The 18,615-nt window shown below is 40.2% G+C and overlaps 1 protein-coding gene across 2 annotated transcripts in view; it reads left to right on the forward strand.

The window, feature by feature from the left end:
* Positions 1–209: 209 nt before the first annotated feature.
* Positions 210–18,615, forward strand: part of F13A1 (coagulation factor XIII A chain) — a 194,657-nt gene continuing 176,251 nt past the window's right edge. The window contains exons 1-2 of one of the 2 annotated variants that reach the window (XM_020973813.2): positions 210–362; positions 4,480–4,621. In XM_020973813.2, the coding sequence (XP_020829472.1) occupies positions 4,498–4,621 (124 nt within the window). In that variant the 5' untranslated portion in view covers positions 210–362; positions 4,480–4,497. The remainder of the gene's footprint in view (positions 363–4,479; positions 4,622–18,615) is intronic. The other variant, XM_020973812.2, reaches the window with a different exon arrangement.

The following is an 18,615-nucleotide window of genomic DNA, read 5'->3' on the forward strand; positions in this document are numbered from 1 at the left end:
GAGGAGAATCAGAATAAAGAAATGAAGATGAACTTTTGGGTAGATTGACAGGAGAAGCTTTCTTCTGACATATGTCAGAGATGAAAGAAGGGAAGAGTAGAATCTCTTTGGAATAAGGAAGATAGAAGTGAATGAATGGGAGTGGACTGAAATCCTGGCTCCAGCTGTTAGGGAGGGAAGAAACCCAACCCTCTCAAAGAGGGGGAGGGAGAAAAAGAAAAAGGAAGGGAGGGAAGTCTTTAAATTACTTAAGAGCCCCCAACTTCTGGTATTTCTTTCGTTTCCCTGACAGACTCTGTCCAGCTTGAGGAAGTCTTCCAGGAGGAGAGATCAGCTAGCTCAGGGGAGCCTCAAAACAACAGGTAAAAATGAATACACAAAAAACTTTAAAGCAAATTTCTCTCATTCTGGAACCCTTAATTCTGACCTGCTTATACCCAGGTGTGACCTATCCTCTCTGCCTTGGTTCCTGCGGTAGCTGGTGCCTAGCCTTCTCCCGGTAGAAGGGATACGCTGCTGCTGCTGCTGCTGCTGCTGCTGCTGCTGCTGCTGCTGCTGCTGCTGCTGCTGCTGCTGCTGCTGCTGCTGCTGCTGCTGCTGCTGCTGCTGCTGCTACTGCTTGCGTGGGAGGAGAGCGGAACTTTAAAGAAGCGGCCACTTTCTCTAATTCCGGTTCTTTTGTCCTTTCATCACCAGCTATGACCTAGACCACAGAGGGCCACTTTCTATCAAGTTTGTAGGAAGGAATTCCTAAAGCTAGGGCATTTCACTGTCTAAAAAGTTAACCCGTTGAGACTGTTTGAGGTTTACTTTGGGCGCTCCAAGGCATGGGTGCAGGGCGAGGGTGAAGGGCAAAGAGAAGACGGGAGTGGGGGGGGGCGGTGTTGGTGTGCTGAGCTGGTGGAGGATAGCAGGAAAGAGGAGACAACTGCGTGGGCGCTTCTGAGCAACTTAGATAAGATGCCCCGGGAACTGAGGTGATCCTGCTAGTCTGGTTTCTCTGAATCCCTCCATTAAGTTCAAGCTGAATCGAAATCTCTTCTCCCCGGGTTCTTATACAGTTCAGGGCTTTTGGAACTCCTGCAAACTGTCATTTCTTGGGCTTTCATCTTCAAGCTGATGTCTCCTTTTTTCAATTTCTTTCTTTTCTCTTCCGCTTTTTTTTATTGTGAACTTAATCCACAACAAACACAAACACTTTAATATGCAGACCTTCCTCCTTCCCAAATCTCCTTTTTTGCACTCCATATCAACAGCCTATGACCCAAAGTTTTCACAAAGCAGTAGGACAAAACTCAATTGTGCCCTAGTGAATCCTAGCCCACTCTCCCCATCTATCTTCCAGATATCAGGCTTTCTCTCCTTTTTTACTCCCTTTTTCTCTCCCTCTTAAAACTTTCCTCTCTTCTTTTTCTTCCCAATGGTATGTCTCTTCCCCTCTCTTCTTTTCTCCCCTCAGCCATACAGTTACTCATTTGTATCTGTCTAGCTTAACTATATGTTTGACATTCATTAAAAAAAAAAAGAATACTAGAATATGTGTATGCAAAATCAGGTTGTCTCCTTCAGAGTGGTCACCCTGAGAAAATATACATTTATTCCAATAATGTTAATTGAAACCTTTTTGGAATTCCTCCAAAATTTCATTTAGATAGTGCTTCATTCAATATACTCAATAGGAAGAAATTACAGTGGTTTAATTAAATATACTAGTTTTCATGTGAGGCTTGTAGACCACCCCAGAAGATAATTCCAAAGGAAACATTCCAGAAATGTTTTTGAGCAACAGATTTGGAGGCAGAAGCCCTGGGATTGGATCTTATTGCCACTTAACTAGTGTGTGTCCTTGGGTGTATCCTCATCAGCAAATAGGAGATGATGCTACCTACCCTGAGAGGCATTGGAATGGAATACCTGGAGAGTTGCCCTGGGAGATAGGATGACCTGTGTTCAAGTACTCTCTCTGACATACTAGTTGTATGACCCTAGCCAAGTCATTCAATGTCTCACTGTCTTAGTCAACTCACCAAGATTATTAGCTAAAGAACTGTTGCAACTTCAGTACCAATAAAATCACAGGGTCAGACACCAGTTCTCTGCCTCCGCTTCCCTTGAAAAGACCTGTTCTGCTCACCTCGTTTTGCTTGAGAGCCAAGTGAGCAAATGAATTAACCTATGTAAAATGCTTTATAAAATGTAAGGCACTATCTAAGCGACAGCTAAGTGTTGAAGTGGATAGAGCACTGGGCCTGGAGTTAGGAAGACCTGAATTCAAATCTGGCCTCAGACACTCACCAGCTGTGAGAACCTGGGTAAGTCACTTAATCCTATAAAATGCCAAATGGGGTCATGAAGAGTTGGACAGGACTAAACACAACAGAAGGCAAGCTTGCATCCCCCAACTTTTATTTAGGTACAAAAGGCCATCATTTCACAAGCTTGTGCACTAATCCACAGCATATTAAATACATATTTAAATTCAAAATAAATAAAAATTAAAATTGCAAAAATAACAATAAGAAAAAATAAAAATCCTGAGATTGAATGCTGTTTAATTATGACCAAGCTTGATTCTGAAGAAGTCAGCATGCATTTATTAAAGCCTAGCGTGTGACTGGCATTGTACTAAGTACCAGAAGAGTTGAGAAAATGAGTCCCTCTTTTCTTTGCAGAGATGGGGGACCATGGGTGTAGAAAGTTGCTTATACTGTAAGATTAAATTGATGCATGGGTTAGTTTTGCTGAATATCTCTTTTCTCCTCCTTTTCATTCTTTGTTACAAGAGATGGCTCTCTGAGAAGGTGAGAGGAGAGGAATATATTTAGAAATGAAGGTGAAATAGAAATAAAATATATCAGTAAAAAAGGAATATTAAATCTAAAAGAATAAGAGCAGGATAGTATCTTTTCCTTGGACCATTCCTACCTGAAATCTATCAGGAAAGATGGACATGAGCTGAGTAACAACAACAGTTGATATTTAGTGTTGTTCTGTTGAGTCATTTCAGTCGAGTTCAACTCTTCATGAGCCCATTTGTCATTTTCTTGGCAAAGATACTGCAGTAGTTTGTTATTTCCTTCTCCAGCTCATTTGACAGATGAGGAAACTGAGGCAAACAGGGTTAAGTGACTTGCCCAGGGCCACACACCTAGTAAGTCTCTGAAGCCATATTTGAACTCAGGAAGATGAGTATTCCTAGGGCTGGCATTCCATCTACCTCACCACTTAGCTGCTCACCTTCTAGGCTCACTGAGAGCATTTTACAGATGTCTCCAGAAGCAGCCAGGATGATGGAGAGGATATAGACTTCTTCCTTTTCCCACAGGGTTTAGATTTCTTTTGTTGGGCCTCAATATTTTAGGATCTTTTTCTGCCACATAAGTTGGAGATCATCAGTATTTGTCATGGCAACATGTATTAAAAATATTACTCTTAAATTTTAACAGATGAGTGTTGTGTGCAAGCAATTGTGGGCAAAGGTTTTGTATGTGGTAATATTCCGATTCCAGTACAGTTGTTGTTGTTGTTGAATTTTCAAGGATATTCGAACTCTCTGTTTGACATTTTATGAAAGGTGGTGAGTTTCTGATCTACAATTCTAGCCACCAGGTCATCTTCTTAGATATTCTTAGGTACTAAATTTTTGCAACCTACAGTGAGGTGTTGCATGTTTTCTATAGTATCTTTGCATTATCATCATCATCATCATCATCATCATCATCATCATAGCTAAAATATATTTAGCACTTAAAGGTTTGCAAAGAACCATACAAATGTTATCTCATTTGATCCTCAGAACAACCCTGTGAGGTAGGAAGCATTATTCTCATCTTATAGATGAGGAAACTGAAGGTGAACGTGGTTAAGGTACTTGTCTGGGATCATAGAAATAGTAAGTAGCTAAGGCCAAATTTTAACTCAGGTCTTCCTGACTCCATGTCCAGTGATCTATTCTCTGTTCCATCTAATCTGCATTAATTAATGTCTGGAATCTTAAAAGACAACCCTTTTGTAATTTATCTGGTGAAAACCTGATCCCGAATTCTTGTGATAATCTAGTCACATTCAATTATTGTTCTACCTTGTATGTTTATGTATCCACATCACATATGTGAATGTATCTACATATATAGATAAAATCTCAAGAGACATAATGTCTTTGAGGAATGGAGAAAAAATAACCCTAATTCATGAAATCTTTAGAATTTTTCACTTCCTCAAATAAGCCCCGTTATGGAAATGCCTTCCCCTCCCCCTCACTTTTCATGTTTTGACAAACACAAAATATCTTCTAGGCCCTTGGGGAGCTGTACTCCATCATTAAATTGATGCTTGTTGCTGTCTCCGTTTTTTATTTATGTGAAACTAAAAATATGTATCTCAAGTGCCATTGCACACTGATAAATCTTTCTCTGTTTTTGAAACTCTCAAATATAACTCACTTCATGTATTTTTTTTCTGCCTCCTTTTCATTTCAAGGAGCTGATAAAGCCAAGGATGTCTGAAGGTACCACACCGACCTTTTTGGGCAGGAGAGCTCTGCCACCCAACAATTCCAATGGAGAAGAGAATGAGCTCCCCACCATGGAGATTGTGGGTCTCTTGCCCAGGGGAACTCAAGGTATGGCGTGCATCATAACATAGTCTGAAAGCTGTCTGGCCCTGAGTCTCCTCAATCACAAAGTACATGTCCTTTGCCACCGTCTGATTGCGGTTCTTCTTGCCAAACAGAACAACAATGACCAATCCCTCTTTTTCCAATCTACCAATGAAGACAACTCTCTTTTCAAACCATCATAGTTGTTTTGTTAGTCTGGTTTGTACCTCCTTTCTTAGTTTATTGTGAATTTCAGTGCTAGGAAAGGTGCCAGACCTTGACAGGGCTGGAATAGAAGCCCTTTATTTATTTCTAGAGCAAAAAAACAGCCTGAAAAAAAAAAAAAGGTAGTGCAAGCTGTTGTCCTCATCCTCAGGGAGTGGCTGGGAGAGGCTCCTTAGGATTGGTCATACTCAGGGTCATTGGCCTTGGTGGTTGGATGATTTAACGACTGATCCTTGGGCACTGCTCTGGAAACTTCCCTCTCATTCCTCTGGATGCCACCTTGGTGTATCCCACGTTCAGTGGCTAGTCCTCATTCTCCCTGGTGGAACTTGATCCTTCCTTTCTGTTTTGCTGTTGAGTGTGGTTTGTGGTAGTTTTCACCAAGATGTGAGCATTCATCTTACTGTGGTAGATCAGGATATTTATCCAGGGGCTTTGTGGTACCTTCACCACAATCAGAAAAACCTTAACTGTTTAAAGTCATGAGACGGCTACAGATCTCTTTGCCGGAAAAGGGCAGAGGAAGGAAGAAAGGAGAATAACCGACAAAAATATGCAGCACTTTAAAATTTCCAGAATACTTTACGTACTTTATGAGTGGATTTAGTGCTGGATTTGGGATCAGAAGACCTTGGGTCTAATCCTGGTTCTGCCATTTACTACCTGGCCAAGACTCTTAACTTTATTGGGCCTCAATTTCCTCACCTGTAAAATAATTATACTAAACTCTATGACCTCTGAGGACCCTTACAGTTTGAGGTTCACAAGATCCCTGTGAGCTTGCTGAGACTTGTGGTGGCATAGTAGATAGAACACTGGACTTCATTCAGGAAGTTCTGGGTTCAAATTCCACCACAGATAGATTCCAAGTAAGTCTCTTTCTCTCGCTTTTCATCTGTAAGTTGAGAGTGGTGGGACTGGATGGTTTCAAAGGTTTCTTTCAGTTCTGATCCTATGAGCAGAGATATTTGTTGTAAAAGCACTTAGCATGGTGCCTGGCACATAGTAGGCTCTATACAAATGCTTATTCCTTTCCCCTTTTCTTCCCTTCTCCATTTTACAAATGGGGAAACTGAGCCTTAGATATGTTAAGCCACTTGCCCATGATCACCAAACAAGTATCATGGGTCTTTGTGACTTCAACACCAGCATTCTATTATGCCAAGTGTCTCTCTTAATGCATAGAATAAGTCTCTGACATATTTATCATATCACAAGAGACAGCTTCCCAGTCCCCAAGGGGAGCCTCAACTGTGTTTTTAAATAGCATCAGAGATATATAGACTTTGGTGCCCCTTGACAACAACTCAGTGATGCAACCAAAACACGTCCGGTGTTCTAGCAGACACGAACCCTTCCTTAAGTCTTGTCAGAGTGGCAGAACAGAGGGGACAGTGGCTCTTACGTGGTTTTCTGTTGATGCCTTGAAGAGGGCTAAGAAGGCTTCCCTAACCCCAAATCTATCTCCTTCAGAAGTCTGCATGCCTTATATTCTATCTTTTCTCCCATTTAAGAGGATGATGTGTCTCTTTTCTCACAAAGACCAACCCCTTTACTTGTGCCTTAGACATCATTCCTTCTCCACTCAGCTTCAGTGTCCCTTAAAGCTCTACCCTGGGCCCTTATTTCTCTCTACAGAGATGGTAGATGGCGTGTTGTGTATGAGGTTAAGTTAAGAAGACCAATTTGGCCAGACCAAAGAGTACAGGAAGGAGAATAATATGTAATGAGGCTAGAAAGGTGTGTTTTGGTTAGGTTATGAAGGGGTATAAATGCCAAGAAAAGGAATTTACATTTGATCCCAAAGCCAATGGTAAAACATGAGAATATTATCAAATAGACGAATGACATTGTCGGATGTGCATTTAAGTAAAATCATTTTTGCAATTGTGCAGAGGATGGGTTGAGACAGGGAGATCAAATTAGAGGCTGTTAAAATGGTTCAAATGAAAGGTAGGACCTGACCTAAGAAGGCAGTGTCTGCATGAGTAGTGAGAAGGGGTTACATACAAGAGATATCGTGGGGTTGAAATGGCACAATTTGTCAGCTGATTACCAAACTTGGGTGAGGGAAAGGGAAGAGTTGAGGATACTATCTAATATCCTGATTTGAGCATCTTCTAGCAGCCACTCCTTCTTCTGAGGCATTCTTTACATAGCTGCCAAATTATCTCCTTAAGGTGTGGGATTAACTGAAACACTGTCCTACTCAAAAACCCTTCAGTAGCTCTGAATGGCCTCCCCCAAAATGCAAACTCTTTAGCCTGGCATGGAAGGTGAGATGCAATTACTCCTTCTGGCCAAATTGGACTATCTGTGGTGCCCAGAACTCATGACACTATCTCCTGCCCTTATGTCTTTGCCATGACGGCTCCTATCCTTATAATCCAGAATCAGGTCCAAAGCCTGTCTCTGACACTTACTAGCTGTATGACCTGGGCAAGCCACTCAGTCTTTCTCAGCCTCAGTTTTCTCATCTATAAAATAAGGATTTTAGTAACACCTACCTTTAATAACCTACTACCTTGCTAGTCGGGTAGCTCTGGGCAAGTCACTTAGCCTTTCTTAGTCTCAGTTTCCTCACCTATAAAATGGGGATAATAATAGCACACCTTCCAGGATTGACGTGAAGATCAAATGAAAAAACATATGCAAGGAACCTTGCAAACCTTAAAAAAACTATACAAATGAGAGCTATTACTAGAAAAATAAAGAAGAGAACAGAAAGATAAATTGGGGAACCCCAGACATTTGCTTACTTCTTTCAGAATTTTGCCTGGCCCTGACAGTACATTAGTGAAGTGAGATCATTGTTAGTCATGAAACCCAAGAAATCAGTCGCCTAGAGCTCTTTTTCTAAGGCCAGCATATGTGACTTGACAGAAATTGTGGTGCCTCAAACTTGAAGCCTAAGATTGTGTCAACAGCTCTTCCCCTGTCCCCCAAACAACCAGGTAATTCAGGTGACTCAGTTTCAAAAACAAACAAATAAACAAACACAGAAGGCCAGGCAAATAAACCAGTCACAGGATTTCCAGCTGGTTGGGACTTTGGAGGTTATCTCATCCAGATTGAATTTAGAAGATTGTCGTTTTGGTGCAATTGATTGACCAATGCTCAAATGTAGCTCAAATGATTCCCTGAGGGATATATTCTCCTGAGGGATGAATGACCGCTGGGCCAGCATCATCACGTCCTCTAGAAGGGATCCCTATTCAGATGCTGGCTGGATCCAGATGATCTCTGAGGTCTCATCCACTTCTAAGAGTCTGTGAAAGTAAATGTCAGAATTATCAGAGATCTTTAAGAAGCACAGCAGGGAATCTGGAATGGCTAAGCCCTGAGAACTGCTGCATGCTAGCTTTTGTGAATAAGAAGGGTATAAGTAAGCTAATAGGCCCTTAACATCCAGAGTTCTGTTTTGTGGTTAAAAATAATTAGCACTGTGGGTTTTCTGCTACTAAATATGCCCAATTTTCTCTAAGTCATTTCCTGCTGGTAAGATGTGAAGCTCACTCTTTCAGAACTTAATACATCATTCCTGTAGTTTGTTAGTGTCCAGAGAAACATGCCTCTCTCACCACTTGATCCTACAACAAGAGTACCATCAGTTCAGTTGGACTCTGTGACCCTCTTCGGGGTTTTCCTGGCAGAGATGTTGGAGTGGTTTGCTGTTTACTTCCCCAGCTCATTTTACAGATGTGTAAACTGAGGTAAATAGGGTTAAGTGACTTGATCAGGGTCACACAGCCAGTAAGTGTCTGAGGTCAGGATTTGAACTCATGAAGATGAGTCTTCCTGACTCTGGCCTGGTGCTCTATCTACTTCACCACCTAGCTGCCCATCGTCAGTATATTTCACAAATGTTTCTAGATCTTCTACGCTGTACACTACACTATATTTAGAGGTGGGGTTGATAAAAAAAGATAAATATGATGCTTTCATGATGCCTTGCTCTCATGAAACTTACAGTTTAGTAAAAGGGATAAAATACATACACAATTAAGCATACCATAAACAAAATAGAATCTGAGTGCATATTTAATGTGCAAGTAATTTAAAGTATCTTAAGTAAATTGCAAGAAAGGAAAGTGATGGAGGGTGGGGCAACGAGGTGGCACAGTGAATAGAGCACTGGCCCTGGAGTCAGGAGGACCTGAGTTCAAATCCGGCCTCAGACACATAACATTCACTAGCTGTGGACTCTGAGCAAGTCACTTAATCCCAGTCGCCTCACCGAGAAAAAAAAAAAAAGGAAGGAAAGTGACTTGGGCACCAGGAAGAACAAAGACCTAAGTGAAAAACTCCATTTCCTCCATCTTTTCTTATGATACCCATTCCTTCGATCCTGCAACACTGGCTTCTTTGCATTTCTTCTAATGTGGTCCTCCATCTCCTGACTCCAGGAATTTTCTCTGGCCATCCCTGATACCTAGATCTCTCTCCTTTCTTATGTCCCCCTTCTGGCTTCTCTAGCATTCTTCAACTCTCAGCTAAAGTCCACTTTCTGCAAGGACCTTATTCAGGTTCTGTCCCTAATATTAGTGCCTTTCTTCTCACATTGTGTTCAATTAATCTTGCATGTATCTTGTTTGTATACAGTTATTTATATGTTGTTTACCCAATTAGATTATGAACATCTTGAGAGGAAGGAATATTTGTTTTTGCCTTTCTTTGTATCCCCAACACTGAATACAGCGCCTGGCCCACAGAGGCAGCTAGGCATCACAGCAGATAGAGTATTGGGCCTGAAGTCAGGAAGATCAGGGTTCAAATACAGCTTCAGACACTTACTAGTTGTGCAACCCTAGGCAAGTCACTTGATCACTGTTTTCCTCAGTTCCTCAACTGTAAAATGGAGATAATAATAGGCACATACCTCAGAGGGTTGTTGTGAGGATTAAATGAGATACTTGTGAAGCACTTAGTGCTTGACACATAGTAGGCACTAGATAAATGCTTGTTCCCTTCACTCTAGTAAGAGTTTAATTAACACTTGTTGACTTGACTTGACTAGGTCCTCCGACTCCAGAATCCATATACTTTTGCTGAACCACACCTCAAGGTCACTCAGTGAATCTCAGGGCCAGGATTCTCACTTCAGTTGTCCTGGTTCCAACTGCGATTTTCCAATTTAGAACTCTACCTGCGGTTAAATTTTATGACTAAATACATTAGGCCCATAACTCATGACTTCAGAAAGTGCGTAGTTATAAATTATTCTGACAAAGAGATAGTGCTACATGATGTCCTTCCATCTTAATGAGGCCATTCACCACACCCCACCTTCCACCTTCCCAATGTGATTAGAGTTAGAAAAAGAATTATAAAAATTTATGGCAAGTTGGGCATTTTTGTACATCAAACACTAATATTTAGCTGACTACAATACAGACTCCGTCAGGTAACTTGCACTTTGGATAATCCACCTGTACTCACAAAGATACTTTTAGCTGGGAAATTAATGATGTAAAAAATCGACTCAGGCCCTTGTGACTGATTCAACATTGTTTTATTAGCAGTAAAAAAATTGTTTTGTATGGTAGCTGTACTATGTAGCTTAGGAGCTTGGTATAATGAATACAAATAGAATAGTTTTATCTTCAGAGCACAAAATGAAATCTCATCAGTTAACTTGATATGTTTTAGACATTCAATCTGGCTAAGTCAAATCCCTTTTCTAAAATGGACTGACCAAGTTATCCAGAAAATTTGCAATTCTCTCAATTCTCAGTAATGTAAATATTGGTTCCACCAAAGTCAAAGTCAACAACAAGGCTGTTCCAACAGAGTAGATGATCTGACAAATCCTACCAAGCCTGGGTTCACGCATTGGCCCTGTGGCAGGAGACTTTATGTCTTTTTCTAAAGATAAAAAAAAAAAGCCCTAAGTTTGGAGAGAATTATCACCAAGTTGGCCATAAGGTGTTAGGGTTTTTTTGGTGACAAACCCCAGAGCAAATCAATACTTTCTTTATTGAGGGCCTGCTATGTGTAAGACATTGAGCTGGTTAATCTCTCTGGTGTGAAGGAGCAAATGATGCTGGATCTGGAGCCAGAGGATTTGGGTTCAAATCCTGGCTTTGCCATATGCTCCCAGTGTGACCTTGTGCAATTCACTTACCTTCCCTAGGCTTCTAATATATAGTATGAGTATGCTTAGGGTAGATGACCTCTAAGCTCCCTTCTAGCTCTGAATCTATGAACTTCAGAAGCTTATAATCTACAAGTTAACTATAAAAGACATATGAAGGAAGATGCTATGTGCATCCAGAGAAAGACCTGACAAACAAAATTATGTATAGAATGGTTTTACATAGATATAGTATGTGTATGTGTGTATGCTTATATTTACTATATAAGCATGTGTATATTTACATACAAATGCATTTCTACACTATATATTAAATGATTATAACTATTTATATACATATAAATATATTTATATACACACATATCTGTGTCTAATGATGGAAGCCATCTCTAGGGTGGGAAGAAAAAAAGGGAAAAAAATAAAATTACATGAGAATTTTATTATATATTTAAAATGAATAGCAAATTGTACACAATAGATTTGTAGTTTCATGTACAATCATCTTCTTTTTCTATTCTGCTGTGTTATGGAAATGCCTGTTTTATTTCTCAAAGTTCAGAATAAATTAAATTTTAAAAAATTACAATCAAAAGAAAACTTGGGATCACTAGAAACATTCTCTTTTTCCTGATGCCTGCTTCCCAGCCATTTCAGAAATACCAGCAAAAATTTAAAATACGCCAAAACATTGAATATTCTGCTCCACAGAATATCTACCAAAGGTTCTTGAGACCTTCCTTTACAGGAGGAGTTATTTACCCTTTTACTGTCATGGACCCCTTTGGCAGCAGGGTGAATCATATGCCCTCTTTAGAATGTCTTCAAATAATTGAAGGAAATGCTAAATTTCAGTTAGAAATTAGTGAAAATGAAGTTGTAATTTTTGTCATTCAGGTTCATAGACCCATTGAAATCTATTGAAGAAACTCCCCTGTTTTATATATCTTTTCATATTTTGTGCGTATCAACATAGCATTTGGCTATCCCTAATTCTTGATACAATACCAAAATACTTCCTTTTATGAGCATACACTTTCTTAATGATACTCCTTATGCTACTTCTTGCTCATGGGTCATCATTAAAATGTTATCTGATTTGATCCTCACAACAATCCTGGGAAGTAGACGCTATTATCATTATTATTCCCAACTTACAGTTGAGGAAACTGAGGCAAGCAGAAGTTAGGTGACTTGCATAGGGTTACATAGCAAGTAATGGTTTAATTCAGCCATATTTGAATTCATGTCTTCTTGATCCCAGGCCCAGCACTCTACCCACCTGTGCTTCCTAGCTGCCTAAATGGGACATAATATGGGAAAATTACCAAGTGGAAAAGGGATTAGACTTTTTATTGGCCCCCAAGGGGCAGCACTTAGATCAATAGGTGATAGTTCAACTGTGTTTGAATTTTTATGTTATTTGAATCCTTTCTTCCTTGTCCTATACCTGCTAGTTGTGGTTGTTTTTGAGTTGTTTCTGTCATATCTGACTCTTCACAACCCCAACTAGGGTTTTCTTGGTGAAGATACTGGAGTGGTTTGCCTTTTCCTTATCCAGCTCATTTTATAGATGAGGAAACTGAGGTAAACAGGGCTAAGTGACTTGCCCAGGTCACATAGCTAGTAAGTGTCTGAGGTTGATTTGAACTCAGGCCTTCCTGAATCCAGGTCCAGTGCTCTATCCACTGTGCCATCTAGCTGTTCAATCCCAACCATGGATTAACTTAACCATCTTCCTTTCCATTTCTAATTTTATACTACTGAACCTGGAAGTAGTGCAATCATGCTGACTGAGCTGACTACAAATTTGCATTATATAATATCAGCTGGGCCTACTCTGCTGCACAGAAATTTTTTTAGTCTTTCTTCCCTGACTAATTATCACACAACCCACTGAGTATGTTCTAAGCCTTCATTTCTCCCCTCAAGCCATCTACACCATCCCCTTCTTCTTCCCTCTCAGCACAACCTCTCACCTTTCACTTTATTGATAAATTGAGATTGTGTCATGAGCTCCTTCCTCTCCCTAATTCTGTTCTAAAAATATCCTCTGCATCATCATCCATTCCCATCTTGGAGATGCTCCTTCTTCTCATCAATGCTAGCTCCTCAACATATTCCCTTGATCCAATCCCCTCTCTGTGTTTAATCTCTATCAATTGACTCTTTCCCCCAAACATGTTCAGATATCCTCCATTTTTGCAATTTTTCTTTCTTTCACAGCAAAATTCCTAAAACAAACAAACAAAATATAACTGGTTAGACTCATTGCTTTTGTTTCTTTATTGCCCACTCACTTCTCAACCCTTTACAACATGGATTCTGACCCCACCACTCAACAAACTTTTTTCCTAAGTTTATCAATGATTTAATTGATAAATCCAGTAGCCTTATATCAGTCCTCAATCTTGTTGAACTTTCCCCAATGTTTGACATTATTGATTATCTTTTCATCCTGGATTATCTTTCCTACTTGTGTTTTCTCCTCCTCCTCCTCCTCCTCCTCCTCCTCCTCCTCCTCCTCCTCCTCCTCCTCCTCCTCCTCCTCCTTCTTCTTCTTCTTCTTCTTCTTCTTCTTCTTCTTCTTCTTCTTCTTCTTCTTCTTCTTCTTCTTCTTCTTCTACTTCTACTTCTTCTACTTCTTCTTCTTCTTTTCTTCCTTCCTCTCTTCTTCCTCCTTCTCCTTGTTTTTCTTCTTTCCCCTCCTCTTCTTTCCCACTTCCTCCTCCCCTTTCTCTATCTCCCCCTTCTCTTTCCTCCTTCTCCTTCCTTTTCTCTTCCCTCTTTTTCTTCCTCTCTCTTTGTCTCTGACTCTTTTTTCTCTGACGCTGTCTCTCTCTGTCTCTTTGTCTTTCTGACTCTCTGTCTCCTCCTCCTTTTACTTGCCTGACACTGTCTTCTTGGTCTCTTTTGAGAGATGATCATGCTTCTTCCACCCGCCTTGTATCAGGGCTCTGTCCAGGATCTTCTTCTCTGCTCTCTACATTCTCCCTCTTTTGGAATCTCATTTACTTCTATGGGTCAACTATCATCTCTATGTTCCTCACTGCTGTAATTTTTTAGTTCTTCCAGATATTTTTTGTACTTTTTCTATGTTCTTCCTTGTTATTAAACTGTTGTTTCTTGAAGGTTTCACTATGTCCTCCTGAAGAACTCCCTTTACTCTCCTCTCATTGCCCAAATTGAGTGACCTGTGGTCTTGGAAATCAGACAACCAAGATAAGTTTGAACTGTGTGCAAGATGAAAGTAAATAATAATTTGTGTTTGGGTTTTTTTTTTTTTGGTGATTGGATTTAAGTGACTTGCCTAGGGTCACACAGCTAGTAAGTGTCAAGTATCTGAGGCTGGATTTGAACTCAGGTCTTCCTGGCTCCAAGGCCAGAACTCTATCCACTATGCCAACTACCTGCCCCATGTAAATAATAGCTTTATGAGGGCATGAGCAACTATCCTACCAGTTAAGTGCATGAACTTCAGAGTGTGGCTTTTAGGACATTTTTTTTTGTTTTTGTTTTTGAAGGTTTTTTTTTCTTTTCTGATTCTTATCTGTGTTTCAGAAGACCTTCCCCCAGGTAGCCTAGTTCCGGAGAGATAATTTACTATAAAGCAAAAATTTCCAGCAAAATAAATCTTCATTTAAAAAATTCATATGGTATATTCCAAAGCAAAGTGAAAATTACTTAATGTAAATCTACTGCTTTTGATTATCCATGTCAGTGTTCCTCTCCATTAAAGTAGATTAATGAAGAGTTCAGAAGACTTATGTTTTCAGTAATTTGTATAATAGTGACTGATGTGATAGAGTACTTAAAATTTTACAGGGCATTTTATATACATTATCTCCTTTGCTCTTTATGAAAACCTTGTGGAACAGATACTGTTTAATCTCCATTTTACAGACAAGGAAAATGATGTTGAGAGAGGTTGTGAGTTGTCAAGGGTGGCACAGTTAGTAAGGGCTTGGGGTATGATTTGAACCCAGGTCTTTCTGATTCTAAAGCCAACATCTTAGTCACTATGTCCCAAAAAGCAACACATAAGAAAAGTCAGATCCTTCTGAGAGTGGTTCTGCATTGAGAACATAGCATTATAGAAGATATAGAGCCTCTAGGAGTGGTAAACTTGCAAACGTCAGTCTACAGAATTAAGCAAGTTCAGACCACAACATAATGGAAGGGAAGGGCTCTTTAGGGGATATGTGCCATGATGAGGAAGGGTAAAAATAAAGCTAAGAAGCAGGTTGCAATATTGGTCTACTGTAGTACTGTAGCCAGGTTAACTCATTAAGTGCTATGCCTGATTAAAAGGCCTTTCTGAAAGCCCGTAGAATAGCCTAACTGGAATCATACTTTTCTCAGGGCTACAACTGTGCTTATACTATGATTGATGTTCACAGCGGAATTGAATTTTAATCTTTTGTCAGTAAGATTGACATTAGAATGAATTACAGATCCACAAAATATCTTCCTCATGAGACCTTGCTTTTGCCAACAGCCAGAGCTTTGCTTACAGTTGGGAAATTCCAGTTCCAATAGAGGTAAGATCCTCTTAGAGGCTTTTAGCACAAATGGCTCAAGTTTTGTTTGGGTAGGAAGACAGTGGCAGAGAAGGATAAGTGAGACAGATACCAGAGGATTGGAAAGGTTTATAATTTAAAAGCCAAGTCAGAAGTGTGACCCAAATCAAAACAGTAATCATGACATGAAAAGATAATTCAAATTTCAGTCACTGTGAATGAATTTTGTTAAAGACACAAGGATTCATTGAGAGGAGTGCCCTAGAGCTGAGCCAAGGAAATAAAAAATCAGACCAAGGAAATGGTTTCTGGGCAAATACATATTCTTCTTTGACTTCTGCCAACTTAATTTAATAATAATGGAATGACCTAGACAAATTCAAGTCCAAAGGGCCTTGCTTCAGGAACTCAGGATTATAGATTTGGAGCTAGAGAGGACCTTAGGGATCATCTAGTTAAATCTCCTCAATTTGCAGATGGAGAAACCAAGGCCCAGAAAGGTTGAGAGAGACCTGCCTCAGATTATACAAAGGGATGCATGGCAGAGATTAGATTTGAAACCCAATCCCCTGACTCCAAATTCAGCTCTCTCTCCACTACATCATAGGTGTAAAATAAAAGAAGGATAAAGCCATCTTCACAAGCCAATTTTGTCCTAGGCATTGTAGGAGCAGACTCCTACAGAGACCTGTAAGAGCACTCTGGGTACCCTCATGCACTCCCCCATGTCTCACCCTATGTCTCCAGAAAGGCATAACTCCAAAGGGTCTCAGCTCAGTAGTTTAGTGGCTATGCTTCCACACTCCAGCAGCCAGGTTACTGGGGAGCTCCCTGGGGTGGTTAGCCCATACTTTCTTTATTGCCTCTCTCACAGAATATACACAGCATGAGATACTTGCCTTCAGATCCGCCCAGGGGCTCCGAAAGGGCAGAGAGCAAAGCTGGCCTCCCCTCCACAAGGATATGTTGTGGCACTTAATTGATGAGGCTAGGGTAAAGAATCAAACATATATTCTGACATTTGTATTGTATCATAGTATTTAATTTACCAAATTCTGCTTTGGATAAAAACAAACTTAGAGTCTCATTTTTTTCTACTTAGATTAAATACCAATCATAAAAGGGAATTGGGAAACTAAAAGGCAGTGACAACTCTCTTTCCTTTTCCTACTTTAAAAATAACCTCAGGGGCAGCTAGGTGGCACAGTGGATAGAGCACTGGCCCTGGTTTCAGGAGGACCTGAGTTCAAATGTGGCTTCAGACACATAACACTTACTAGCTATGTGACCCTAGGCAAGTCACTTAACTCCGTTGCCTAGCCAAAAAACAAAACAAAAATAACTTCAATCTCTCCCTGTCTGTGGCTCTGGCTCTCTCTCTTTCTCTCCCCTCTCTTTCCATCCCTCCTTTCCTTTCTGTTTTTCCTCTCTCTCACTCTCCATGTTTTCCTCCCCCCCAAACATAGCATTCTTATAAGTGCACTAAATAACTGTGTGTCTCTGAGATCTTGGCTGTCATGAAGGTGGCTAATATACCCATGCCATCTTAAGATAATTTCCTTTATTAGGGAATTACTTCTTACCATTGCCCAAAGGAGGTGCAGAACTTTGTGGCATTGTAGAATCTATCTGCTCCGTGTGTGTGTGTGTGTGTGTGTGTGTGTGTGTGTGTGTGTGTGTGTGTGAGAGAGAAGAGAGAGAGAGAGAGAGAGAAGAAGAAGAAGAAAGAAGAAGAAAGAAGAAAGAAGAAGAAGAAGAAAGAAGAAAAAGAAGAAGAAGAAAGAAGGAGGAGGAGGAGAAGGAGAAGAAGAAGAAGAAGAAGAAGAAGAAAGAAGAAGAAAGAAGAAAAAGAAAAAGAAGAAGAAGAAAGAAGGAGGAGGAGGAGAAGGAGAAGAAGAAGAAGAAAGAAGGAGGTGGAGGAGAAGAAGAAGAAGAAAGAAGAAGAAGAAGAAGAAGAAGAAGAAGAAGAAGAAGAAGAAGAAGAAAGAAGGAGGAGGAGAGGAGAAGAAGAAGGAGAGAAGAAGAAGAAGAAGAAGAAGAAGAAGAAGAAAGAAGGAGGAGGAGGAGGAGAAGAAGAAAGAAGAAGAAGAAGAAGAAGAAGAAGAAGAAGAAGAAGAAGAAAGTGGTGAGGGTCAGATACTTCCCAAGAGAAGTGTGTCCAACTGGGAAAGTGGAAGGTCCTAGTAGCTGCATAGAACTCAGAAATCCACACAGCTGACTCCTTTATAAGCTTCTCCAAAGTAGCGTGGCTATGTGTAGCCTGTGGTAACCTGCCTTTCTCTGCCAGAGTCTATCTACCTGCCAGTGACTGAAGGCTTGCACAGTCTTCTAACAATATTTAGTGGACAGAATTAGAGTTGAGGGGGACCTCAAAGGCATAGCTAGTGTAACCCTTACCTGACTCCAAATTCCTTCTCCAACATTCTCAGAAATGGTGATCCAGGCTTTTAGATTATATTTCTTAAAGGAGCACCTCCTACCTTTGGAGAGCTCTAACTGGAAACACATTCATGGAGTGGTGGATAGAGAGATGACTATAGTGTCCGAAAGATGTGGCCTCAAACCCTGCTTCTGATACATATTAGCAAATCACTTAACCTTCTGTTAACCATAGATGACTTTCTAGACAAGCCTGTTGCTAATCTGCATTTAGAGTGGAATTAATGCACTGATAGATTACTATACCAATGAAATACTAGGTTTGGACCCTTAAAAATGTTATGAAATGTTTTCCCCCCTTTAAACATCTGTTTTGCAATTTCTACTCATTTTTCCATTTCTGCCCCCTTGGAGTCAAGCAGAACAAATCTAACTCCTCTTCCATATGAAGAATCCTTTGAGATGAAATGTAATGGTAACAAATATAAAGTCATATATATGGGCTCAAAAGCTCTTCTTTATGGATATGACAGAAAGAATAAATGACTGACTTGACAGCAATTTTTCTGAAAAAATTCCTGGATTTTTAGGGGACTGCAAGCTCAAAATGGGTCAACAGAACAATAAAGCTAATGTGGTGTTGGGTCATGTTGACAGAATATGGATGATCTCATCAGCTCCCATGGATTCAATTACCGACTCTAAGCTGATGATTCTCAAATCTGCTTATCTATTGCTAACTAACTTCTCTGCTTACCTCTAGTATTATATCTTGAATTGACTATTCCTCATCTCAGCCTGGA

Source organism: Phascolarctos cinereus, unplaced genomic scaffold (genome assembly GCF_003287225.1).
Source record: "Phascolarctos cinereus isolate Bilbo 61053 unplaced genomic scaffold, phaCin_HiC Scaffold_4;HRSCAF=312, whole genome shotgun sequence".
Taxonomy (NCBI): domain Eukaryota; kingdom Metazoa; phylum Chordata; class Mammalia; order Diprotodontia; family Phascolarctidae; genus Phascolarctos; species Phascolarctos cinereus.